We start from the raw sequence: 25,175 nt of genomic DNA on the forward strand, positions 1-25,175 counted from the left end.
TTTTTTTTTAGGTTTTTTGAGACAGGGTTTCTCTGTGTAGCCCTGGCTGTCCTGGAACTCACTCTGTAGACCAGGCTGGCCTTGAACTCAGAAATCCGCCTGCCTCTGCCTCCCAAGTGCTGGGATTAAAGGCGTGCGCCACCACTGCCCGCCTAGAGAGACCCTATCTCAAAAAATAATGTTAGGATACAGGACTGGCAAGATGACATTCCAAGTAATAATGATTGCCATACAAGTCTAGTGACCTGACTTTGACACTCAGAACCCAAGGTAGAAGAACACAACTGACTCTCAAAAGTTGTCCTCTGTTGGGCGGTGGTGGCGCACGCCTTTAATCCCAGCACTTGGGAGGCAGAGGCAGGCGGATTTCTGAGTTCGAGGACAGCCTGGTCTACAAAGTGAGTTCCAGGACAGCCAGGGCTCCACAGAGAAACCCTGTCTCGAAAACAAAACAAACAAAGAAACAAAAGTTGTCCTCTGATCAACATGTGTGCTCCATGGCAGCAAGTACCCACACTTATACACACTCACACACACGAAAATAGTAAATAAAGTTAAAAGTTTAAAGAGGGAATTGCTGTCTGGGAAAGGGACACTGCCCTGGTATGGAAGTTGGGACAGACAGCATGTGTCAAGGCCCTGTGGCAGGAGTCGAGGTGACAGAAAGGTCACTGTGGCTGTTGTGGGAGGAAGATTTGAGAGGGTCCCTGAGTTGGGGATGATGGGTGTGCTGGGCACTGAGAGGCTCTATCCAGGTGATGTGCCAGCATCCTGCAGGAAGCTGTTGAGCAGTATGCCTGCGGGTGTGGGAAAGGGCTAGCCCCCCTTGGAGGGGGTGAGTCAGGGACATCTGGTGTCACTGATCTTGAGTTTGGGGCCACAGGGCACAGCCAGCAGTGAGGTCAATGCCACGGAGGAGATGTCGACACTCGTCAACTACGTTGAGCCCGTCAAGTTCAAGTCCTTTGAGGCTGCTCGAAGTGAGTGGGTACGGGTGACGGGGAGCTGGCCCTGCCAGCCCTCGGCCACTCTTACAGCTTCCCTCCACCTCCCCAGAAAGGAATAAGTGCTTCGAGATGTCATCCTTCGTGGAGACAAAGGCAATGGAGCAACTGACCAAGAGTCCCATGGAGTTTGTGGAGTATCCTCTCCAGGCCCTGGGCTAGGGTGGGGCCGGCAAGGACTTGCAGACGCCAGCGAAACATCTGCATGGGGTCCTCAGTAGGCTGGGGTGTGAAGGCTCAGGGGCAGCATGGGCAGCTTTGCTGGGATTCCAGGAGAATGAGATGGGGCCGAGACAGACTGGCAGAGAATGGTCACTTCTTCCCTTACGGCCTTGACCAACAACCCCAGATACAACAAACAGCAGCTTAGCCGCATCTATCCCAAGGGCACCCGTGTGGACTCCTCCAACTACATGCCTCAGCTCTTCTGGAATGTGGGTTGCCAGCTTGTTGCCCTCAACTTCCAGACCTTGGGTGAGCTCTGGCCCTGTCTTAGGGTTTTTACTGATGGATAAAACAATGTGACCAAACACAACTTGGGAAGGAAGGGGTTTGTTTCATCTTACAGTTTACAAGTCCATCACTGAGGGAAGTCAGGAAATGAACTGGAGCAGAAGCCATGGGGGAACGCTGCTTACTGGCTTGCTCCTCGTGGGTTGCTCAGCCTGCCTTCGTACAGCATCTGGGACCACCAGCCTCCCATATCAGTCCTTAGTCAAAACAAGTGCACCACGAGCCAGTCTGATGGGAGGCATTTTCTCAATTGAGATCCTGCTTCCAAAGTGACTCGAGCTGGTGTCAGTTGACACAGAACTGGGCAGCACACCCTCCTTGACCCTTGCCCGTCTTACTGGCTTCTAATTTACCTAATCCTCGATCCCCAACTTTAACCAATACTTTGTCCTGAGCCTTTACCTAGACTGATTCTATGGACCCTCACCTGTCTAGTTGTTCTTGAACTTGGACCCTTGGTCCATTGATCCCATCCCTGGTCCTGGACCTTGAACTCTGGCTGACCCCTGCTGAGCCTTCACTGATCCACTTGTGTCACCTACAGACTTGCCAATGCAGCTCAACGCAGGCGTGTTTGAGTACAACGGGCGCAGTGGGTACTTGCTCAAGCCTGAGTTTATGCGGCGGCCGGACAAGTCTTTTGACCCCTTCACTGAGGTCATCGTAGATGGCATAGTGGCCAACGCCTTGCGGGTCAAGGTGGGGCCCAGGAGGGGTTGGGCCTAGGGTTTTCTGAGGAAGACACACAGCAGCTGCCGTACTTACCTCCTTGGGCTGTCCCACCCCAGGTGATTTCGGGGCAGTTCCTGTCTGACAGGAAGGTGGGCATCTATGTCGAGGTGGACATGTTTGGTCTCCCAGTTGACACGAGACGCAAATATCGCACACGGACATCCCAGGGGAACTCATTCAACCCTGTGTGGGATGAGGAACCCTTTGACTTCCCCAAGGTAAGCCCACTCTGTGGCAGGCCAACCCACCATGACTTTGCTGTGCTTAGTCTGAGAGCAGGGGCCAGGCATATCCCAGGGTCAGGCTCGGGTTCTCTGTCCTTTTCTGAGTGACAGATGGGATAAGAAGAGACAAGGGCTGTAGCATAGGGATGATGACATGTCCTATCTTGTGTCGTTCCTGTTCTTTCCCCACATGAGGAGCATACACTGCCTGCCTTGTCTCCAAGGCAGGAAGCACTTGCCAGAGACCACAGCTACAGGCTTGCCCTGCCCCCACCCCCTGTGGTCCCATGGGAATGAGGTTTCTACTCTTGACCTGGTTGAAGTGTGTCCTGAATTTATACACATGGCTCAGTGACCTGTCCTGTCCGATAGCCCTGAGGGCTTCTGGTTGCCTGTGTCCTTGGCTCAGAGCTCTGGTGGTCATCCCCTGAGCTGGGCTTCTGTGCTAAAGGTGAAGTCTTGGTGGCTATGGGATGGAGGTCCTGGCACTGCCCCATGGCTCAGCAGTCTGGGCTCCACAGGTTGTGCTGCCCACGCTGGCCTCACTTCGCATTGCAGCCTTTGAGGAGGGTGGCAGATTTGTTGGGCACCGTATCCTGCCTGTCTCTGCTATCCGCTCAGGTGAGTCCATGGGCTTTGGGCAGTACTGGGGTAGCTTGGGAGTTTGGCCAGGCCTAGATCAACTTTCCCTCCTGCCCACCCAGGATACCACTATGTCTGCCTGCGAAATGAGGCCAACCAACCGTTGTGCCTGCCTGCCCTGCTTATCTACACTGAAGCTTCTGACTATATCCCAGATGACCACCAGGGTGAGACAGGGTGATAGGTTCGGCAGAGGTTCCAGAAGGTTCGGAACTGGGCTTGGACATGGCTGATTTAGGTGCCCCAATTCAAGTGGGGTTAGACTTCCCACCCTTGGAGCCCTGTGCTAGCAGGAAGAGTGTGACCTGGGCTTTGATCTGAAGACTGGGCCTTCTACTTCCTCTAGACTATGCGGAGGCCTTGATTAACCCCATCAAGCATGTTAGCCTAATGGACCAGCGGGCCAAGCAGCTGGCTGCTCTCATTGGGGAGAGTGAGGTGAGTGGGTAGCCACGGAGGTGGGCAGGGCTAGGCCTACCTTGACATTGGGGACCAGTAAACAACTCCTCCACAGGTACCCCCAGCTCCCAGCCCTGCCATCTGATGTCTTTCTCCAAATTATGCTGTTAAGTATCTTATTGCAGACCCTAGTTCCTTGTCTCTCCAGCCTGACCCATGCCTGGGAAGCCTGTTCTCTTTTCTGGGTTCTTTTGTTTCACTCAAACCTAGGAATGAAGTCAAGTGGCTGCTAGGTGCCAGCTTGCTGCCAGCCCTAGTGTGAGGTCAGTCACATCCTTGGCTCATTGCCCTGTCCCTCACCGAGATGGGACACTGAGGCTATGGGAAGTGGCTCAGCTCCACACAGCCTGGCTGGGCCTCCAGCCTGTTTTCAGCCCCTAAAACTTGACCTTTCTGCCTTGTGGTACTGTCGGGATTTTTGGATGGCTTACAGTGGGCAGAAGGGCTGTGGGTTTTTGCTTTTGTATGTAAACATGTTGGTTTGCGTGCACATATGTGTGTGTGGTTTTCTAGAGACACTCCACCTTTTTTTCTGAGATAGGTTCTCTCATTCAACCAGACTGGTTGGCCAGTGAACTCAGGGACCCCCCTGTCTTTGCCCACTGGGGTTATCAGCATGAGGTAATCCAACCACAGGCCCTCATGCTTTTATGGTAGGCACTTTATTGAGTCAGTCAGTTTTCCAACCCTCACTTCTTCCTCCAGGCTGGATAGGGATGGAGCCCAGGCCAGGCCAATGCTCTACCTCTAAGCTATACCCTCAGCTCAGTTATGGACTCTTGAAAGAGGATATTCTCATTTGCACTGATTTGGGTTGTGTCTAGACTGGATTTTCTCAAGCTCCTGGTGGGGGTTAAAGCAGTGGGTATACACACACTGGGGCGCTAGAAGCCAGGGAAGCCATGAGGAGATAGTGGCTTCAGTGGGGAGGTGTCAGGAGCAGAGGTCCAGCCACATGTCCTGACCCGGTCCCCATGGGGCCTGTGGCGGCCAGGAAAGAGATGACTGCAATTAGGGCTGTGAGGAGCTGTTAGCCAAAGAGACTGGTGCCCACTCTGCACTTGCTTCCTTTGCTGATTAAATCAGAAGCTGAGCATCCAGGAGGACAAACCACCAGGCGGGTGGGAGGGAGGCACATGGAAGAAGGCCTGCTGGGGTGGGGCCAGGCTTCTCCAGAAGCCTCTGGGAGTTGTTGAAGACATGAAGTGATCTGGTAACACAGAGCCTTCCTGGATGGCACGGGCAAGGGTCCAGGGGTGCCTATTGTTATCTCCTCATGGGGTACACAGAGAGAGCTGGTAGGGGCATAGGGCACTCAGGAGGTAGAAGGACCCAGAAAGGTGAAGAGAACAATTTTGGAAAGAGTTTTCTCTTACAGGCTCAGGCCAGTACAGAGGCATATCAGGAGACCTCGTCTCAACAGCCAGGGTCACAGCTGTCCTCCAACCCCACACCTAACCCACTGGATGCCTCTCCCCGCTGGCCCCCAGGTCCTACCACTTCCCCTACTAGCACCTCCCTCAGTAGCCCAGGTAAGGGGCAGCCTGTGGTAGGGGTGGGCCCAGGGGAGCCGCCCACAGCTGGATTCCTCAGCTTCTCACTACAGTCTCTGCTCTCCAGGGCAGCGAGACGATTTGATTGCCAGTATCCTCTCTGGTAAGGGGCACATCCTGATCTGGGGTAGGGCCGCCTGGTAGGTGTCTGCCCCTCCCAGCTCAGCCATGCCTGGCCCACCTTGACTGCTACCCTGTCGCCTTTGCTCCCCCTTGTAGAGGTGACCCCTACACCTTTAGAGGAGCTCCGAAGCCACAAGGCTGTGGTGAAGCTCCGGAGCCGACAGGATCGAGACCTGAGGGAACTACATAAAAAGCACCAGCGCAAGGCTGTGGCCCTCACCCGCCGCCTTCTGGATGGCCTAGCCCAGGCCAGGGCTGAGGGGAAGTGCCGGTCTTCCTCCAGTGCTCTGTGAGTACCCTGCAGCCTGTTGCCACCTGTGTTGTGTGCTGACAGGAATATCAGAGGGAGGCGTGTGTGTGAGTCTCCAGGCTGGGTGGGCATGTTCATATGCCACAAGGTAGAGGCAGGTTCCTATATTGCGTCCTCACTCTAGCCTGGGAGTTACAACTCTTCTGAGGTCCCTGGCTAAAAAGCAGGAACCCATCACCTGTGTGAAGCTAACGGGACAGCTGCTGGCCCCTGCTAGGCCTCCTGATTTGCATAGCATAGCTCACCTAGCTGGTGCCTGCCATTGTCTGCTGGCATGAGCTCTGCCCTAACTGTCCTCCTCTGCTAGGGACCTGGCATTGAGAAGGTTCTCCCTATAGGGGCAGGGCCACCCATGTGGAGGACATGAAGGAGGAAGAAGAGGACGCTAAACAGTATCGAGAGTTCCAGAACCGACAAGTCCAGAGCCTGCTGGAGCTGAGGGAAGCCCAGGCAGATGCAGAGACTGAACGGAGGCTGGAGCATCTGAGACAGGTGATGGGCGTGTGGTATGGGCAAGGAGAACCAGCTTCCTGGGTAGATCTGCCATTAGCCCTGTGTTACCTGCTGGCTGCGTGCACCCCCAGGCTCAGCAGCGGCTCAGGGAGGTTGTCCTGGATGCGCACACAACTCAGCTCAAGAGGCTGAAGGAGCTGAATGAAAGGTAACAACAGAAGAGCCTGTGTGAGTGTGGGGGACTCTGGTGCCCAGAGTCCAACCTCTGACTTCCTCCTATCCCTCCATGCTGCTCCAGGGAGAAGAAGGAGCTTCAGAAGATCCTGGACAGGAAGCGCAACAACAGTATCTCAGAGGCCAAGACAAAAGAGAAACACAAGAAGGAGGTGTAAGTGTGTTAGGACTGGGAGCCACTGAGTGAGGGGCGACAGGGAGAGAGCCTGGCCCTGAGCCGCCCTTTCACCTCTGCAGGGAACTGACAGAGATTAATCGTAGGCATATCACTGAGTCAGTCAACTCCATCAGACGGGTGAGTGAGCCCTGCCTCTCCTTCTCTCATCAGAAGCTCAGCTTTTCAATGCCAACCTAGGTGCCGTGTTTCTCTGCAAAAGGCTCCTAATGCCTTTCTCCAGGGACTGTACCAACTGCCCCTGGTCCCTGCGTCATATCTAACACCTTAGGACTCCCCCCCCCATTTCAGTGACCCCCAGGCCTTGCCCCTCCCTCAGCTGAACTCTTGCCCTCCTTTACAGCTGGAAGAGGCCCAGAAACAGCGCCATGAGCGCCTTGTGGCGGGGCAGCAGCAAGTCCTCCAGCAGTTAGAAGAAGAGGAGCCCAAGGTGAGGCCTGGGAGGAGGCAGACAGGCAGAGCACAGAGCTGGGCAACTCAGCCCCTCTCAACACTCATCTTCTTGTAGCTGCTGGCCCAGCTGACCCAGGAGTGTCAGGAACAGCGAGAGAGGTTGCCCCAGGAGATCCGTCGGTGCCTGCTGGGCGAGACATCCGAGGGATTGGGGGACGGCCCCCTGGTGGCCTGTGCCAGCAATGGTCATGCACCTGGGAGTGGTGGGCACCTGTCCGGTGCTGACTCGGAAAGCCAGGAGGAGAACACCCAGCTTTGAACTGGCTGAGCAAGAGGTGGCCACAAGTCTGGGTGGGCACTGGGCTGTGGGTAGAAGACACTAATACTTTGGGTTTTTTTAAACCTTTTATCTTTAGAAGTTTTATTTTTTTAAAATCGGAGGCAAATGCTTCACACTAACTCTAACTCCATTTTCTTGGGACCTCTTCGGTCCTCAGCCTCCCCTTCTAACTTCAGACCTAGGGAAAGGGCTAGGGCTTGTACCCCATAACATTCACCTAAGATAAGTGCTTCCTGATTCGCAAGGAACAGCAAGAGGAACCCTGGAGCTCTGGATAGTAGAAACCAATCCTTTATATTTGGGGATTTTTTTTTTTTTACATGAATAAAAGTGGACTTCAGGGACCCTGTGTATAGTGTAGTTTGGATGAAAACACTTTGGGCTCTAGCTCTGGTACTGCCATTTTCTCTGGGGCCTCAGTTTTCTCATCTGTAAAATGGGGTTTTGCCATTGTGGTCAGATTCCTATTGAAGAGTTTCAAGGTTTGAACCTGGCTGCCTTGCCTAAGGTCTGTGGTGACCTTATTCCCTATCAGAGGTAGCTTCTGTCCTTCCCATGTCTATCCCAAACCCCTAAGTTCCCCAAACCCATTAATCTCTTTTCCTTCAGCCTTTCCCTGTCTCTTTGTTCAGGCTCAGACCCGGCTTTAGGAGGCCTTCCCTACTCCCCACCCCTTCCTGTTGCCTGATACAACCCAAGCACCCAGCATCTTACACCAGGGCTGCTGGGATCCCCACAAAAGGTTGAAGCTGAGTTTTCAGATTGGTGGGAAGGGGTCCATGGCTCTTAGGAGAAAGGAAATTGATAGTCTTAAGGGTTATTCCTGGCAGGGGCTATGATACTCTGGATGCCCTGTGGCGCTCTCACCCCTATGAGGGAGATGTTTTGCCTGTTTTACAGATATGGAAACAGGCCCTGAATGGAAGATGCGTTCACTGGGCCATAGCTAAGTGGAGACCTGCTGGAAGGCAGGATGGCCTACGTGCTAGCTCTGTGCTAGATGCTCTTCACCAGCCTGGAGGACATGCTCTGAGCCTGGAACCAGCCAGGAACACCAGAGACCCTGTGGCAAGAGAATGGGCCAAGCTCTGCAGCTGGGGCAGGCTGGCACTTCTTCAAGGCCTCTCCCAGCTTCCTGGCGGTTGGGGACTGGCTGCTCCCTCCAGAGGAAGGCAGCCTCTTATCTGGGCTTATCTCCTGCCAATGAAGTGTTTGCTTTGCTTTGTTTTTGTTGCAGCCCCAGGCAAACAGATAGGGTAGGAAGGCCAGAGAAGCTGGGTGGCCAGGGTTGGGCTTCCCCAGGCTAAGGCCTCAGCTCTCCCTGAGATTCCTACCATTGCCCAAGTCACCTTCTTCAGCTGTCAGTCTGTGTCATGTTCCCAGATCTGCCACTTTTCCATATTCCATGTCCTATATCGCTGATTGGGTGACCTCCATTTTCCCAAACACTCCATGTGGGCTGGGGTCCTCAAGTCCTGGTATGTCCATGTGCAGAGAGTGTCAGTTCTAGACATAGCCTCACTTTCAAGTCTGACCTACTCCTTGAGGCCCTGTTGTGGGGACCACCCCCTCCCATGTACCGGGAAGCGAAGAGTTGTGGCGCAACTTATCTGCATATCCAGCGCAAAGCACTGGCCTGGGCTATAGGGGCGCCAATAAATCTCTGAACTGAGCTCTGGGCCCTGCTCCAGGTCCCTGTGAGAAGCTTCTACGTTCCCTAGCGATCGGTCTGCCGCGCCGCCCCGCCCCGCCCCACGTGCCTTGCCAGGTCCCTGAGCTGCGCTGGCCCCAGGCCGGTCAAACAGTAGCTGCTCACAAGGACTGACCCAAATAGGAACAAATGACCCCCCCCCCCGCCCGCCCCGGGGGAGCTGCGACATGGTTTGCAGAACGCTAAATTCCCGCGGCCGGCTGGGCTGCGGTTCCCAATTACCATATTAGAGATAAGGGCCTGGCCGTCCCAGGGGTCCAGCCACGCTCCTCTTCCCCACCCAATCCAAGCAGCCCGACTCCGCGGGTTGCCTCGACCTTTTCTTGGTCTCAGTCCTTAGAGTTTGCTTCTTCCTCGGGTAAAACTAGTCTCTTTTAAAACTATCAGCGATAGAAATCCGGCTTGCGGAACCCCAAACGAAGGACAGAGGCGCGGCGACACATGCGCGGGCTTTATTATAAAGCACGTTTCTCGAGACCTCGGGTCCCCAGTTATGATGATAGGACAGCACCCTGTCTCGGTTTACCAGGACTCGTAACTTAGCACAGACGCCTGACGATAATCCAGTACCGGAGAGGGAAAATAGCCACTTCCGGAGGCCTAGGGGGTGGGTTGTGTGGAAAACTTTGAAACTCCAAACAAGAGCCACCCCTTCGTGGCTACTGCACGCACCGGAAGGGACTCAGGCTGTACGTCAGCTCGTCTCTCCGTTAAAGGGACACAGAGATCCTCCTTTTTTCCTAAGGCCTCGAAAGACTTCCGCCCACACCCAATATGGTGGGCGACCGGAGCTGGTAGAGTTCCGGAAATGTGGAGCAGAAGATCACTGGGAGGGGGTGGAGCCTCCTTTGCCCAAGTTTCGATCCCACCAGGACTGGATAATGCGAGTCCAGCTGGTGCTTTGTCGCATCTGTGTTGCAGTGCCTGCGCTCTTTGGGCGAGGAAGTCCCTTCAGGGAAGGAGGAGGAAAGAGTGAGCCTTATTCTGGCGTCCCGAGTAAGGTCCCCACCACCAGCTTGCTCTGCACTCGGCCGTCAGAGACACGGGAGGATGCGTGTACAGGGACCCTAAATGAAACCGCACAGCCAGAGATCTAGAGGATGGGGCAGAACTCAAGAATTTAAACTAGCTTAAGAAGTTGTGGAGAGGCCGGGCGGTAGTGGCGCACGCCTTTAATCCCAGCACTTGGGAGGCAGAGGCAGGCGGATTTCTGAGTTCGAGGACAGCCTGGTCTACAGAGTGAGTTCCAGGACAGCCAGGGCTACACAGAGAAACCCTGTCTTGAAAAAAAAAAAAAGGTTGTGGAGAGGCTCAGATACCAGCGAGCCTCGTACTCTATGAACCTGACGTTTCAGGAACTTTGGCGTGAAGTCGGTCTGTACTACAGATTTCCGTTCTCGAGGTGGTCTGACTGTAAAAGAGCTCTCAATTACAGGTGAAGGCGTGTTCTGGGATTGGGGGCGGGGTCTCGGACAAAGAAGGAAGAGGGAAATCCCGGCAAGTCACTGGACATTGGGACAGGGGACAGATTAGAACTGCAAGTCCCAGCATGCTCTACAACACGAAAGGGAAAATTTGGTGGCTCTGAAACTAGAAATCCCGACATGCCCTAAATCGAAGGAGGGGGAGGCGACTGAGGGTTCCGGTCCCATCGCACCCAACGCTGGCGCTCACCTTGAAGGAACCCTCAAACTCATCGCTCATCCGTCGGAGCTCACGGCCGTAGCGCTGTGCTGCCCAGAGATTGGGGGGAGCCGAACGCGAGCGTCCTCGGAAAGGGCTAAGCTCCTCCTCCACCCCTTCATCCTCCTCGGTCCCCGCTGGGTACGAACTGTGGCGACTCCGGGTCTCCGTAGCCCCAGCGCCTGCAGAGGTCAGGGTGTGGAAGAGGTGTGAATCTCTGGCCTGCTATTGTCCGCACCACAGTCCCAGTCCCCCACTTTGTGAATTCGGGGCGCTCAGAGGGCTTTTGTGAGAAATCGATTACTTCCACAAATCCTTGTACAGTGTTAGTAATGAAGAAGCCGTTAGTGTACAGGACAGTCTACCTTGCCTTTCACAAAATAGAGACGTAAGATATAACTATCACATGGTCTCAGCAAACCTTAAGTAGGGAGGTGTCTTGAAAAACAAGAACGCTGTGCATCTCCTAGTGCTCTTTTTTTTGGGAGACAGTGTCAAGAACTGGCATCACTCATCCGTCTTATTTTTCTGAAACTGAAGTATGTATGTGCTAAACTATCCTCCTCTCTACCTAGTTCAACAGACCCAGCATAGAGGCTTGAGCTGGGTGTGGTAGTTTATAATTCTAGAACTGGTGAGGTTGAAGCAGGAGGTTGAGTTTAAGCCCAGCCTAGACTACAGGACACTTGTCGTTTTGTCTCACAAAAGAGTGGGGTGGAGTGGGGGACATGGACTATGACAGGACTCATGCACAGGTAGTCAGAGAGGCCACGTTTCCTCGGGTAGACAAGGCTGGAGCACAGGGCCCATAAGGCCACGCAGCTCTTGCCTTCACGCAGCTCTTGCCTGCCCAGCCACCCTTCACTTTTAAGTTCTGTCAGGAAGGGACAGCCTCACCTCGCCTACAGACTGACGCACCTGTGTGAAGGTCGAATCGGTGTGCAGATGTGTCCTGTGAGCTGCAAGAGCATTGTGGGTGATCTCTGGTCTGTGTATCGTGTGCCATCCTGACTTCTGCCATCTGTACCCCTCTGTCCAGACCAGTGAAGACCCAGACCACTCCCAGGACAGAGTCCAGAGCTAGGCACAGCCTACTGCCCACACCCAGGTATCTGCAGGCTTGGGAGGAGGTAAAATCACCCTCAGGTTGAGGGGTTGATAAATTTGCCTCCCTCTCTCCAAGGTCAGCTGGCAAAACTCTGAAGCTCAGCTGTACAATCCCAGCTGCAGACATGTGACAAAAAGCAGAGGTAAGAAGGAGACCCTCACGAAAGACCTGGCCTGGGTCTGCTCCAAGCATCTGGCCAGAGCATTCTTGCTCATCTACAGAGTGCTCTCACTGGGACCACTCAGTAGCTGGGCTGGTTCCCTTTCGTGATCTTGGACCCATTTCCCCAATGCCTTGTCATCTCAGTCTTTGTCTGTGGCACAGGGACAGCCTGTCTCAGAGTCACCACTCCACTCTGTCCTTTGAGCATCCACTGGTTTCTTGGCTCCTGTGTAGCAGATCTGGAGTTCTCCTTATCTTACATAGAAAGAAGCAGGACACCGGAAGGACCATGCCTGCATTGTGGTGGTGCAGCCGATCTGCACTGAGTAATGAACCTCAGCCCTAGAATCAGGGTGTTTGTGTGCTGGGCTGGAGGTGGGAAGGCACGTCTTCCAGGTGGCCTTGGTCTAAGCTCAGTCCCTCCTCCTTCATGAAGAAGCAAAACAAAGGCTGGTGAGATTGCTCAGCTGGTAATGAATCTTTCAGTACAAGCCAGAGGAGCTAGTGGGAGCCGTGGAATCCATGTAACAGGAGAAAGAGAAAACCACCTCCACAAGCTGTCCTCTGACCTTCACTAGCACTTGGACATGTGGCATCTGTGCCCCCTCCCCGAACAAACCTGTTTTCATAAGCTATGTTAAAATCCTTGTTTAGCACCAGGCCTTTAATGCCAGCACCCTGGAGGCAAAGGCCCTTGGATCTCTGAGTTCAAGACCAGCCTGGACCACAGCATTAGTTCCAGGTCGGGCAGAGTTACATAGAGAAAGACGATCTCAAAATACAAAACAAACAAAAATCCTTGCTTAGGCTTTGCATATGCTCAAGGCCCTGGGTTCCATCCCAACACCTCACCAGTCAACCAACCAACCAATCAGAACACTGACCAGGTCAGGCTGGAAGATTCTTTGGATTGGTTCATTTTATTCTTAACTCTTACCCAAGGTCACACAATAAGTGACAAAGACTGGTGCAAACCAGTCTGACTCCCAGGGGCCTTGCTCTTCTCATGTACCAGCCACCCTTCCACAGTACCATAAATTACCTTGAGAGCCCAATTTGGAGGAGTCCTGTTCTCCCGCCATGCCAAGAGCCCATGCTGAGGTAGGGAGAACTGTTAATGACTAAAGGCACTCAGCAATGCCAAGCACCTCAGCAACATCTGTGTCAAGAGTATTTGTATTGGCTGATGAGAAAGGGTCTCAGATGGTAGAGATGCTGACCTTGAACTTCTGGTCCTCCTGCCCCTGCCCCCCAACTGCCGTTTATGTGGTACTGAGATTAGAGGCCGAGGCTGCGTGCACACTAGGCAGGTATTCCATGGACTGAGCTGCGTCTCCAGCCTCCTAAAGGAATTTTAGAAATTATCTTTGCATTTACAGGAAAGAACCTGGAGATTCTTGGAACTCCTTGGACAAAAGAGGGTAGGTAGGGTGTGGCCTAGACCTGCCTCAGTCCCTCAGGGGAAGGGATGGATGGCTACTCTCTGGGTGGATGCTCAGGTCTGCTCATAAGTCACCTTCCTAGACAGACTGGGGATAGGGGAAGAAACTGATTGATAGGCACCTTTTTTTAAGTTCCTTACCCACAGGGCTTCTGGGTAAGTGGGTGTGGCTGAGCCAGCAAATTCACAGTGCAAGAAGCATCCTGGTATACCCCATTAAAATTGGTGGGGGTGCCTGGGGGATGACAAACCACGGAAAAGTGCTTGCCACCAAGCCCTCAGTTCCTGAGACCCACAGGGTAGAAGAGGAGAAAACCAAACCAACTCCTAAAAAGTATCCTCTGACCTCCATACATGTCTTTATACACATAAAATAATTCATAAAAACCAAACAAACAGCAAAACCAACCATGGTGACCAGAGAAAGAGTATTAAAAACAAAAACAGCAGCTTCCCAGAAGCTTCCAAGCAGTGAGGCTCTGCCCTCAGGCAGGGCAGGCCACTGTGTCTGCCTTGTCTCCACAATGATTGCCCAGACCTGTGCAGTAGCCTTGAGGAAAGGCATCTTAGAGTTCTAGCCTGGGGCCTTACCTGGCCCTGCTCTGGCCAAGTGTTCTGTCAGGGCCACTGTAACAACAGCACAGCTTACTGGTAGCTGGATTCAGAGACAACATGTCCCAGAAAACATCTTTGTGCCCACCACCACTTTACTCATCAGCACCGAAATGTGATTTTCATACAATTCTTACCTGTTATAATAACATACTTTGGTCCCTAGATTTTGTCAACCACTTCATAGACAAAACTGTCCATGGTAGCATATGCCCTTAATCCAAGCCCTTGAGGGAAGAGACCTGAGTTCGAGGCCAGCAGAGCTAGTTCCTGGAAAGCCTGAGCTACACAGAGATATTCTGTCTAAAAAAATCAAAAGAAATAAAGAGCTAGTCCTGAAGTTGGTGCAAACCCACAGTCCCAGCTCCTTGCTGGTTGGGTGTCTGAGGCCAGATGGTTGCTTAGGCCAGGGGTTTGAGGTCAGCCTGGGCAACACGAGAGATTTTGTCTCATCAAATGTAACAAAGGCTGGAGATGTGGTTTAGTGAGAGTGCTTGCCTAGTAAGCTGGAGGTCCTAGGCCTGAATCTTAAAACTTCAAAACACAACAACAAAAATATTCCTAGCTCAGGGGCTGTGCAAAAGCACAGGGATTTAGCCCATGTCGAAAGCTAAAGGTGCAGGTCAGGCAGTTTCTTCCTGCTTCCCCCAAGTCTAGATCCCTGTTATAAAACCCAACTATGTCTATCTTAAACTTCAGTGGCTCCCAACTGTCTATCTGTATACCTTCAAGTCACCTCTATCCTGAGTCTAACCTATATTTCATGTTTGCCATGCAAGAACCCTGGATGTTTAAGGGGTTACATAAATTGCCCTTACTACTGAAGGAACCCCAGGTCTGCAGAGAATAAGCCAACTCAACAGCAACAATGATATCCACAACTAGGGTGGTAGTCGGGCATAGGGCCTCCATGACACCTTCTCTGTGCCAGATAGTTTCTAAGCATTGTTTACTTACTGGAGCCCTGAGAAGTAGGACCAGTTCTATTCCCATTTTACAGATTAGGAAGTTAAGGCAGAAGCAGTTAACCTCTCAATCTACACTTAAAAGGCCCTCCACAGCAACTGCAATCTGGCCCAGAGGCCAGTACTGGCTGCTTCTCTCATTTTATGGCCTCCCCCTTCCCTTCCTACTCTGCAGTCCCTGCCCTAGGGATGCTCACAGCCCAGTGGACCCTGGTGCAGGTATTCAGAAGAGGTAGGACCAGGGTGAGCTGACTCTGCACAGAGATGGCTAAAAGGCTAGAAGGTCCATGGATCTGGCAGGTCTGACCCTTGCAAATCTCACTTGTCTTGCTTTTGCTTAGCTGAGACAGGGTTTAAGTAGCCCAAGCCATCCCCAAACTCATCTGTGCTTGGTGCTGAGATTATAGGCATATACTGCCATACCCAGTTCTGCTTTTGAGACCACTGAAAAGTAAATCAAATGTTTATGAACCCCCCCACCACCACACACACACACACACACACACACACATTGGCCCAAGGAGTGGCTCTGTGTGGTCTGGTCTCTGCCTAGCATGGGAAGGGAGGGAAACAAAGAGGGCATTGGGCTACCCTCCTCAGGGCTATGTCCCCTGGTAGTCCTCATTCACAGCAGTCCTCCTTCATGGAGCTGGGGTGCACCTCTGTGCTCTTTGCAGCAGCAGGCCCTGCTTCAGTGCTCCCTAAAGCTGTTTTCAAAGCCTGTCAGTGTCCCTCCCCCACTTAGAACCTCAGACTTGCCCTTCCTCCTATGACAGTGTCCATCCTTTCTCCCAGTCTCTCATCTTAGCATGATGCCAGCCAATTGGCACCTCCTTCCTGTTGGAGCACCCCCTTGGAGTAGGTGTAATACTCAAGGCAGCTCCTCTTCTTGGTGCTGGACCAGCTCACCCCACAACCACAAGATGGAAGCCAGGTTCCTCAGTCCCACGATGCTAGGACAGCTTTAAAGAGGGACTTCTAGTCTGGGGTTGTCTGGACAAGGCCAGGTCCTTCACTCTCCAGACTGGAGTACTGTGATGAAGCAGTGCGGGACCCCAGCCAGGCACCACCTGTGGACGTGCACCAGCCTCCTGCCTTCCTGCACAAGCTGCTGCAGCTGAGTGGGGTCTGCCTGTACTTTGAAGAGCTGCCCTCCCAGGTGGCCCCGCCACAGCCACCTTTGCAGATCGGCAGCTGCACAGGGTCCATGGAGCTCACGGTGAAGCTAAAGCAGAACGAGGCCTTCCCGGGCCCCAAGGTGAGTCCCGGGAATTAAGAATTGGATCCATGGGGCTAGAGAGGTGGCTCAGTGGTTAAGAGCACTTGCTGCTCTTTCAAAGGTCCTAAGTTCAATTCCCAGCAACCATATGGTGGCTCACAACCAACTGTAATGGGATCCTATGGCCTCTTCTGGTGAGTCTGAAGACAGCAACAGTGTTCTCACATTAAATAAATACATAAATACATACATAAATACATAAACAAACAAATGTTTAAAAAAAGAAAAAGAAATCTGGAGATATGCCCAGCAGTGGTGGTGGACATCTTTAATCCCAGCACTTGGAAGGCAGAGGCAGATCTCTGAGGCCAGCCTGGTCGAGCAAATTCCAGGACAGCTAAGGCTACACAGAGAAACCCTGTCTTGAAAGACCAAAAAATAAATAATAATAAAAAATAATAATAAAAAGAAGAAGAAAGAAACCTGAAAGTTAAAAGAAGGGGTCAGGGGACTGGAAAAATGGCTCAGTGGTTCAGAGCATTTACTGCTCTTGCATAGGATGTAAGTTCAGTTCCCAGCACCCACATGGGGCAGCTCACAACCACCTGTAACTCCAGCTTTAGGGATCCAACACCCTCTTCTGGATTCCAAGGCACCTACACTTGCACATGTGTATTTTACACGGGCATACACATACACATAATTTTAAAAAGAAGGCGGAATGCCAGGCATGGTGGCCTGTGAATGCCAGGCATGGTGGCCTGTGATCCTAGTTCTTGGCAGGCAGAGGCTGGAGGATAAGGAGTTCAAGGCTAGTCTCAACTGTACAGAAGCTTGAGGCAATCCAGGGATACATCAGGACGTAAGGATAATTTAAGCTCTATAGAGCCAGTGACAAACCTGGTTGAGCTCAGATTTCTGTGGCTGTCCAGGGTCACAATGGGAAGTAGAGAGGATAACAGGTACCTTTCAAGGCCTCTCCTTCCATCTCGTCACTCACACTTTCCAGCTTCACATGGATCTTGTTTGTACCTTAGGGTCACCTGCCTGTTTTATCTGGGCAAGAACAGTTGTGCTGTAGGTGAGCCAGGGAATAAGAACCTACTGGCCACTGGAAAGCCCTATTACAGGCACTGAGGAGGAAAGTCACTTCTTTTTTGGGGCTCTGCTTACCTCCCACCGATGTCTATCTTGGGGACATAAGGGAGTCTATTTTCAGCATTCAGTGAACCAGCTTGATCATTAAGGACATGTCATACATCTCTGTGAGTTAGCCCAGTGATAAGGTATATTGTAGAAGAGGCAATCTGATGATCAGAGCCATCTGGGACTTCCCAAGAGTCTTAAGGGAAGTATGGCTGCAACAGGAATGTCAGGGGCAACTGAGTCAGGGGGCATAGGACAGTAGATGATGGTAGTGAGAAACCTACCTCCATGATGACTGTTGCTGGGGGCCCGTCTCTGCTGATGAACGATGCTCCCCAGGAGACCTGGGGCCAGATAGGGACCTGGCTGGCCCTCAGTGAGGCTAGGGCCCAGGCCCCTATCTGTAGTACTAGCGTCTTCTTGCTCACTCGGCTCAAACTCTGGGATCTGGAACATACTCTGGGCTGTAGAGAGAAGGTAAGAAGTACTCAGTACACAGCTAGGCTAACAGTGTTGATCAGAAGCAGGAGAGAGGTACTTCTGTCTCCCTCTCCCACCAAGGTAGCCCAACTCCCCAAATATTCCCAATCCCTCATCTGTCTGCTGAGTCTGGCCTGGCTATCGCCGGAATATTAAATCTCTCTTCAGAGCTCTGTCCAGACTCTAGTGCGCTCCCCCTGCCCGTTAGGACCGCGAATAGGTCTCACCCCAAGCCCGATCTCGAGGCCCCTAACCCGGGCCTGCCTCCTCCCTCTAGTTCTAAAGGCGCCCGGCCCTAGTTTCCTGGGCGACGGGAACTGTCACAGATCTGACCCAATCAGTTCTCGAAGTAAATCCCGGGTCGGCCTGGAGGCGGGGCCACCCCTAGCCAGGTCCCACCCCTGCGCCGACCTGCTGGTCTCCACCGCCTTCCTCCCGCGTCGTTCCCCAGGCTCCGGATTCCGGGATCGGACTTCCTCAAGCCTAGGGCGTATGCAGGAGCCAGCGAGGGCTGCTTTGGGGTTCCCATTTGGATCCTGGAGGCCTGCTTCGGCTGATAAGTCCTCCAGCCCTTCTGGGCCCGAATTCCTTCCTGTAAAATGGGGCTAATGACACCTCCCTGGGGAGCTGGTGAAAACTCTGTAAACAGCTTAGTGATTACTTATAGAGCCGTTCACTGAAGCTCGGCCGTCGGATGCAATGATCGTTGCGATGTTTATTGCTCCCCCTGGACCGAGTGACCGGGATGGGAAGACCAGCTCCTTCTTCCCGATCGTGCAGGCCTTGCACTGCCCGTCTTGGGGACAACTCCCCGCGCCATCTCGGGAGCTCCTTTCTGGCAGGATAGCGGCCCGGGTGCGGGAGAAGGGACTGGAGCGCCCAGGAGGGCGAGCCGTGGGCTCTAGGGGACTCGGCTGCTAGGATAGGTGTGCGTAAGCTGCCCCAGGCCCGAGCGCGGGGCCTGCAGACAGAAGCTAGGGGGCGGGGCCCGGGTACCATCTTGGTTGTGGGCGGAAGTTTCCTTCAGCGACCCTGTGCGGGGAAATCGTTGCCGCCCCCTCATGTGGGCACGCCGATCCCGATGTGGTTTTGGGGGGGTCTAAGCGTGGGAAATGGTAGTCTCCAAACATTAATAGCTGGCAGTCCATGGAACTGGTAACTCAGGCGCTTGCTGTGTGCGGGCTGTTCTACTCTCCGCCTCCCGCGGCCATCCGTAACCCCGGACACCCGCCGGCAGCGCACCTTGCGCCAATTCTCGAAGATATGCACGTCGGGCGCGGCGCATGGTTTCGGAGTTCCTGCCGGCCGCTACGCAGTTTACGTAGCGAACGGACGCCCGCGCAGGCGCAGGAGTGGGGCGGAGCAGCGGGAGCCGGGGAGCTGGAGCCCGCTGTCCCGGCGGCCGGATCCCGCTTACCCCGCAGCGGCCTGAGAACCCGACATCGACTTCCTCTTATTCACCGGGGCTGAGGGTGGACGCGGTGGGGGAACACGTCTGGAATCTTGAGGACAGAGGAAGAAGCCTCCCAATCCGGATTATTGGAGGGGAAAGAGAAACCAAGCTTGGGGAGGGGGAGAGCGGGGCGTTGGGCGCCCCCGCAGCGGCCGCTGCCCTAAGCTGACGGGCATCGGCCGGCTCTCCCCCTCCTGCCAGCCGGACACGAGCGACCAAGGCCAGGGACTCTGTGCCACTGCATCCTCGCATCTTGGCTCTGGGACTGGCCCAGGGAGGGACACCCCAGCCCCCATTTCATTTACCCTGGGTAGGAAAGACTATCCTTCTACACTCCAGAGTGACGGGTACAGGGCCCAGGTTACCCGTGCCCACCCCCCACCCCTATCCTCGTCTCTGCTGAGGAGGAAAGGCCTGACAACCCCAACTTCTTTTTTCCAGAGTTCCCAGCTCTCACCACTTATTGGAGTTCCCACCCCTCCGTATTTATTTCCCTGGCTTCTAGCCAGCCCTCTATCTCTGTCTCCGGGTTTCAGGCCTCCCTCCTTGACATGGAGAGTAACCTGTCTGGTCTGGTGCCTGCAGCTGGGCTGGTACCTGCACTGCCGCCTACAGTGACCCTGGGGCTGACCGCTGCCTACACTGCCCTGTACGCTCTGCTCTTCTTCTCTGTCTATGCCCAGCTCTGGCTGGTGCTTCTGTATGGGCACAAGCGCCTCAGCTATCAGACGGTATTCCTGGCGCTCTGTCTGCTCTGGGCAGCCTTGCGTACCACACTCTTCTCCTTCTACTTCCGAGATACTCCCAGGGCCAACCGCCTGGGCCCCTTGCCTTTTTGGCTTCTCTATTGCTGCCCTGTCTGCCTGCAGTTCTTCACACTGACGCTTATGAACCTCTACTTTGCGCAGGTAACCACGGGAACTGGTGTGGTGGGAGTAGGAGGGCAATCCCAAGGGTCCAAAGGAGTGATGGGTATCTCTGCTCCTAGGTGGTGTTCAAGGCCAAGGCGAAGCGTCGGCCAGAGATGAGCCGAGGCTTGTAAGTACTGGAGATGTTAATGGGTCAGCGTCAGGGAGGAGCCCACCCAGCAGGGTTGAGACAAGACACATCTCAGAAATATCTGTGATAGAGTTTGAAAAACCTAAAGCATCTGATATAGACGTCTATGATAGTGTCAGGGGAGAGAGGACATCAACATCTGTGGTGGAGAAAGATGGAGGCTCCAATCCATGGAATGCATAAAGTCTTGCTGCACTTTTAGTGACCTTGGCTGCAACGCCCCTGTCCTTACACAGTGCCTTCCAGTTTATAAAGATACTTCACGAGCATCTTTTCACATTTCACCTGAGGTGCTATTCCTATCCTTATTTGAGAGATGAGGAAACTGAGGCCCAGTTAGACAAAGCAACATGTTCAAGGTCACATAGCTGAATGAGGCCCACTCAGCACTCAGGTCCAGATGTTTGATCTGGTGCTCCTATGATGGATGCTGTAGCTTTCAATCATCTCCCCTCTTTGAGCCTCAGTTTCCTCATATGTAAAACTAGATGAGCAGAGTTTGGATTTGACCATCTGAGTTCTAATTGACGCTGGGGTCTCCTGAGGAGTCAGGGTTGCTGGTGAGGGCCAAGGAGATCCATGGTCTGGGGCTGACTTTGCTGTGGGCTGCAGGCTGGCTGTCCGAGGGGCCTTCGTGGGTGCTTCACTGCTCTTTTTGCTGGTGAATGTACTGTGTGCAGTGCTGTCTCGCCAGCGCCAGGCACAGCCCTGGGTCCTTCTGCTGGTACGTGTCCTGGTGAGCGACTCTCTCTTCGTCATCTGTGCCCTCTCGCTCGCTGCCTGCCTCTGCCTCGTGGCCCGTCGAGCCCCTTCCACCAGCATCTACTTAGAGGCCAAGGTAGGGCCACCAACCCTGATGTATCCTTGGGGCTCCTTGGACAGAGTTCTTTAAAATGTAAAGGAAGATAGGAGCCTTCTCTCCCTGAAGATCCTCTATTGTCATCTCTGCCAGGGAACCAGTGTGTGTCAGGCAGCTGCTATAGGGGGTGCCATGGTCCTGCTCTATGCCAGCCGGGCCTGTTACAACCTGGCAGCTCTGGCCTTGGCCCCTCGGAGCCGGCTGGATGCCTTTGATTATGACTGGTACAACGTATCTGACCAGGTAGGCATTGGTCATGTTTGCCCCTTCTTTAGTAACTGTAGTATCTAGCCTCCAGTTGACCAGGGCCCTGCCAGCATCCTCTGTGGTGGCAGATTGTCCTCAGCCTCTGCTTTTCCCCAGGCAGATCTGGTGAATGACCTAGGGAACAAAGGCTACCTGGTGTTCGGCCTCATCCTCTTCGTGTGGGAGTTGCTACCCACCACACTGCTGGTGGGCTTCTTCCGGGTACACCGGCCCCCACAGGATCTGGTAGGGCTCCCAACCACCTCTTGGTCCAGTGTAGAGGCCTGGACCCTGGGAATTCTGGTCCGGGGTCCTGGGACAGTTTGGGGGGCAGAAAAAATATCCATAGTAGCGACTTCTTCCCCCATACCTTACAGAGCACCAGTCGAATCCTCAATGGGCAGGTTTTTGGCTCCCGATCCTACTTCTTTGACCGGGCTGGCCACTGTGAGGATGAGGGCTGCTCCTGGGAGCATAGCCGAAGTGAGAGCACCAGGTAGGAGCCTCAGCCCTGCCTGAAGTGTCTTGGGATCATGCCTGGCTCCTGAAGCAATGGGGACCAAGAGCTAACCCTTTATTCCCCAGTCTTTTCACAGTGAAACCCCCTTTGAGTTCCCAGCTCCCACCCCTGCCCCTAAAAGCAGTTTGCCCTTTGACCTAGCCTCTATTCTCAGCCTCTCTCCTCTCCTATCTCAAGAATGTGTGGCCCTGGGCACTGCCTAGGACTCACCTTGCTTCTCTACCTGCAGCATGTCCGGCAGCCTGGGCTCTGGCAGTTGGTATGGTGCCATCGGGCGTGAGCCAGGCTGGGGAGGGGCCAGCCAGACGAGGACCACTCCTCTGCTCTTCTCCCAGGTGCCAGGACCTGGTAGCCACCACCACAGCCTCTATTCCACGCCACAGACGTGATCTCCTTTTACTCTCCATAGAATACCCAGGCCCCAGCTCCCCTGACCCCTGGCCCCTGTGCCAAGTACGTCTGCTGCTTCTTGCCCAGGATGCCAGGAGACTGTGGCTGCTTCTCTCCTCTGGCCAGCTCCTTGCTGCTCCTATTGTAGTGAGCTTGTGCCATCCCCCTAGAATGGGGACAAGGCCCCAGAATACCAGATGCCCACAGTGCCCTGGCATGCTCTGCCACCTCTGCTTCCACACTGGATCCAGCTACCTCTCCTGTGCCTACCACTCAATAAAGAGAGTCTGTGCCCTGTCCTTTCTCCTGTCACTTGTCTGAGTTCTGTTCCTTCTTACCTTGACCTGTTTGGCATCAGGATGGTCGGCCTCTGGTCCTTGATATGGGTTGCTAGGCTGGGCAGGTGCCATTCAACTTTGGCGGAGCTAGTGAGCACTGAGCAGCAGGGACACTGGACATGCCTCTGTTCTTAACGTTTTCCTGATTCAGGATAGCCTGCTCTGTGCTGCTCAACCTGGCCTGAAATTCCTGGGCTCAAATGATCCTCCTGCCTTAGCCTCAGCTCAAATAACTGAAGCTATTTGAGGTTTGTCCTGGTTGAAAAATCACTTCCACAGGCTGGAGATGTGACTTACCTGTTGAGTATGTTCCAGGAAATGTCCAAGGCCGTGAGTTGAATCTCCATGGGAGGGACAGGGAATTAAATCTCTGTGAAACCTCACTGGTTGTACAGAGAACCCCGCTCAGACTGTACAGCACTGTAATTATGTGACTTTTAGGCATCCTTAAATTATTATTATTTTTTTTTTTTGGTTTTTCAAGACAGGGTTTCTCTGTGTAGTTCTAGCTGTCCTGGAACCCACTCTGTAGACCAGGCTGGCCTCGAACTCAGAAATCCACCTGTCTCTGCCTCCCAAGTGCTGGGATTAAAGGCGTGCACCACCACTGCCCGGCCTTAAATTTTTTATTACATTTATTTATTGTGTATGTGTATATGCATGGGCTCATGTATTGTAGAGGCAATTCTCTTCTTCTGTCTGGGTCCTCTAGATCAAACTCAGATGTAAGGGTTGGTAGCAAGTGCCTTTGCCCACTAAGCCATCTCACTAGCCCCTTAACATTCTTTGTTGTTTCTGTTTTTCCAAGACAGAGATTCTCTGTGTAGCCTCAGCTATTCTGGAACTCCCTCTAGACCAGGCTGGCCTTGAATTCACAGAGATCCATCTGCCTCTGCCTCTTGAGCTCTGGGATTAAAGGCATGTGCCACCACGCTTAGCTAACTTTTTTTTTTAATGACATGCATTTATTTGTATGTATGTCTTTGTGTATGTATGGACAAGCGCTTGACACAGCACATGTGCAGAGGTCAGATGACAACTGACGAGTCGGTTCACTCCTTCATGTGGATTGGCGAGGTAGAACTTACATCATCAGGCTTGGTGGCATAGGCCTTTATCTGTTGAGCCATCTCACTGGCATCTTTTTTTTTCCTTAAGATTATTTTTATTAACGTATCTGCACCTGTACCTGTGTGTGGTTCCCAAAGAGGCCAGAAGAGGGCATCGGATCCCCAGGAGCTAGAGTTAGAGGTTGTGGGCTGCCAGTGCTGGAAACTGATCTTAGGTCTTTTGGAAGAGGAGCAGCTAGTGCTCTTAACTACTAAGCCATCTCCACAGCCTGTTAGGCATCTTGTCCTCTAATGGATTACGTTAGTTTTGTAGAGGCCTAGTGTGTGTTTGTGCTGTGCATGTACTTGTGTGTGCGTATATGGACACACATATACACACACAGGTATAGAGCCAGAAAAAACTGTGTAGGTTCCAGTAAAAAAACTTGGAATTTGAGACTCGGTAGGCAAGCAGTCCTTCCAAGCACTGAGTCATCTCACTGACCTGAGGCTTGGTTTCTGTCACCACGGCTAATGTGGTCTTCAAATGTCACGTTTATGGAGGGTCTACAAAGGGGATGAGTGCTTCTGTGCCACAGCCTCCTTCTACTTACCTCGGTATGGGTCATCCTGATTTCCTGGCTACTTGTACCTGAGTCAGCTCCTGGTACACTCCTCCTATTGCCCCCAAAGTTTTAGTCACTGCCCTGTGTTCCTGACATCCTGGCAGATCTGCCCTGTGGCTCAGGCTTGATTATCAGAGCCTGTGACTCCTGCTATAAACTTGGTGGTTCCAGCTCCTTTGAGATCTCAGTCTAGCAGTAAGTCTGCCTTGAAATCTTTTCTTCGGAACCGTCCTGGAGCCAGATCTACAAGGTCTCCAGAGAGAAGAACAGCAGAGGCTCAGGACTTCAGCAGGAAGCCGGACAATCACTTCTGGTTGGAAACAAAATTGCTAACATTTATAGGACACTTAATTCTGTGTGCTAGGCTTTAAGCATTTATAAACACTGACCTCAGATGGCCAGAGGTGGCTCGTGCCTTTAATTCAGCATTTGAGGGACAGAGAAAGGTGGATCTCTGTGAGTTTGAGGTCAGCCTGGATTACGGAACAAGTCCCAGGACAGCCAAGGCTACAAAAACAAAAAAACAACAACAAAGAAGAAAGAAAAAAAGCAAAAAAAAAACCAAAAACAAAACACTCGCCTTGTATGTGTGCACAGGCATTGGTGGTTTGCCTACATGTATGTATTTGTGAGGGTGTCCCAGAAAGTTGTGGGTACTGGGACTTGAACTTGGGTCCTCTGTAAGAAGTGCTCTTGAAGGCTAAGCCATCTCTCCAGCCTCTAAATATTGACTTCTTAAATACTCAAAATCAGCATCCAGAGTTAAGTAATCACCCTTTTATTGCAAGTAGGAACTAGAGAGTTTGGTTATCTGTCCTGATCCCCTATCGTCTTGGTGGTCACTCTAGGCTTAAACATACTGACCATTACCACAAGACTGAGTGGTGGTAGGGGGCACCTTTAATCCCAGCACTCCAGAGACAGAGGCAGGTGAATCTCTGAGTCTGAGACCA

At 53.0% G+C, this 25,175-nt stretch overlaps 3 protein-coding genes across 4 annotated transcripts in view; 2 read left to right on the forward strand and 1 right to left on the reverse strand.

Annotated features, from left to right (window-relative positions):
• The window catches only part of Plcb3 (phospholipase C beta 3), a 15,581-nt gene extending 8,082 nt beyond the window's left edge, over positions 1-7,499 (forward strand). Inside the window, exons 15-31 of the mRNA XM_028770953.1 lie at positions 884-980; positions 1,057-1,141; positions 1,354-1,478; positions 2,062-2,216; positions 2,306-2,467; positions 2,995-3,094; positions 3,178-3,282; positions 3,462-3,553; positions 4,953-5,106; positions 5,195-5,230; positions 5,347-5,539; positions 5,899-6,052; positions 6,145-6,221; positions 6,312-6,401; positions 6,485-6,542; positions 6,766-6,852; positions 6,931-7,499. Of these exons, the coding sequence (XP_028626786.1) occupies positions 884-980; positions 1,057-1,141; positions 1,354-1,478; positions 2,062-2,216; positions 2,306-2,467; positions 2,995-3,094; positions 3,178-3,282; positions 3,462-3,553; positions 4,953-5,106; positions 5,195-5,230; positions 5,347-5,539; positions 5,899-6,052; positions 6,145-6,221; positions 6,312-6,401; positions 6,485-6,542; positions 6,766-6,852; positions 6,931-7,134 (1,974 nt within the window). The 3' untranslated portion in view covers positions 7,135-7,499. The remainder of the gene's footprint in view (positions 1-883; positions 981-1,056; positions 1,142-1,353; positions 1,479-2,061; positions 2,217-2,305; positions 2,468-2,994; positions 3,095-3,177; positions 3,283-3,461; positions 3,554-4,952; positions 5,107-5,194; positions 5,231-5,346; positions 5,540-5,898; positions 6,053-6,144; positions 6,222-6,311; positions 6,402-6,484; positions 6,543-6,765; positions 6,853-6,930) is intronic.
• Positions 7,500-9,302: 1,803 nt separating this feature from the next.
• Bad (BCL2 associated agonist of cell death) lies at positions 9,303-18,689 on the reverse strand. 2 transcript variants are annotated; one of them, XM_028771149.1, is made up of 4 exons: positions 18,094-18,689; positions 17,487-17,666; positions 10,541-10,731; positions 9,303-9,815 (listed from the first exon to the last, which is right to left on the reverse strand). In XM_028771149.1, exons 1-4 carry the CDS (start codon positions 18,209-18,211, stop codon positions 9,690-9,692), a joined length of 615 nt encoding a protein of 204 aa, XP_028626982.1. In that variant the 5' UTR covers positions 18,212-18,689; the 3' UTR covers positions 9,303-9,689. The 2 variants fall into 2 exon arrangements, with proteins under 2 accessions (XP_028626982.1, XP_028626983.1); XM_028771150.1 differs by lacking the exon at positions 18,094-18,689 and adding an exon at positions 17,910-17,973.
• Positions 18,690-19,296: 607 nt separating this feature from the next.
• Positions 19,297-22,508, forward strand: Gpr137 (G protein-coupled receptor 137). Its single transcript, XM_028771147.1, has 8 exons — positions 19,297-19,445; positions 19,577-20,043; positions 20,124-20,173; positions 20,807-21,032; positions 21,147-21,296; positions 21,417-21,545; positions 21,677-21,795; positions 22,049-22,508. Exons 2-8 carry the CDS (start codon positions 19,687-19,689, stop codon positions 22,206-22,208), a joined length of 1,191 nt encoding a protein of 396 aa, XP_028626980.1. The 5' UTR covers positions 19,297-19,445; positions 19,577-19,686; the 3' UTR covers positions 22,209-22,508.
• Positions 22,509-25,175: the final 2,667 nt, after the last annotated feature.

Source organism: Grammomys surdaster, unplaced genomic scaffold, assembly GCF_004785775.1.
Source record: "Grammomys surdaster isolate TR1022 unplaced genomic scaffold, NIH_TR_1.0 205, whole genome shotgun sequence".
NCBI classification, from domain to species: domain Eukaryota; kingdom Metazoa; phylum Chordata; class Mammalia; order Rodentia; family Muridae; genus Grammomys; species Grammomys surdaster.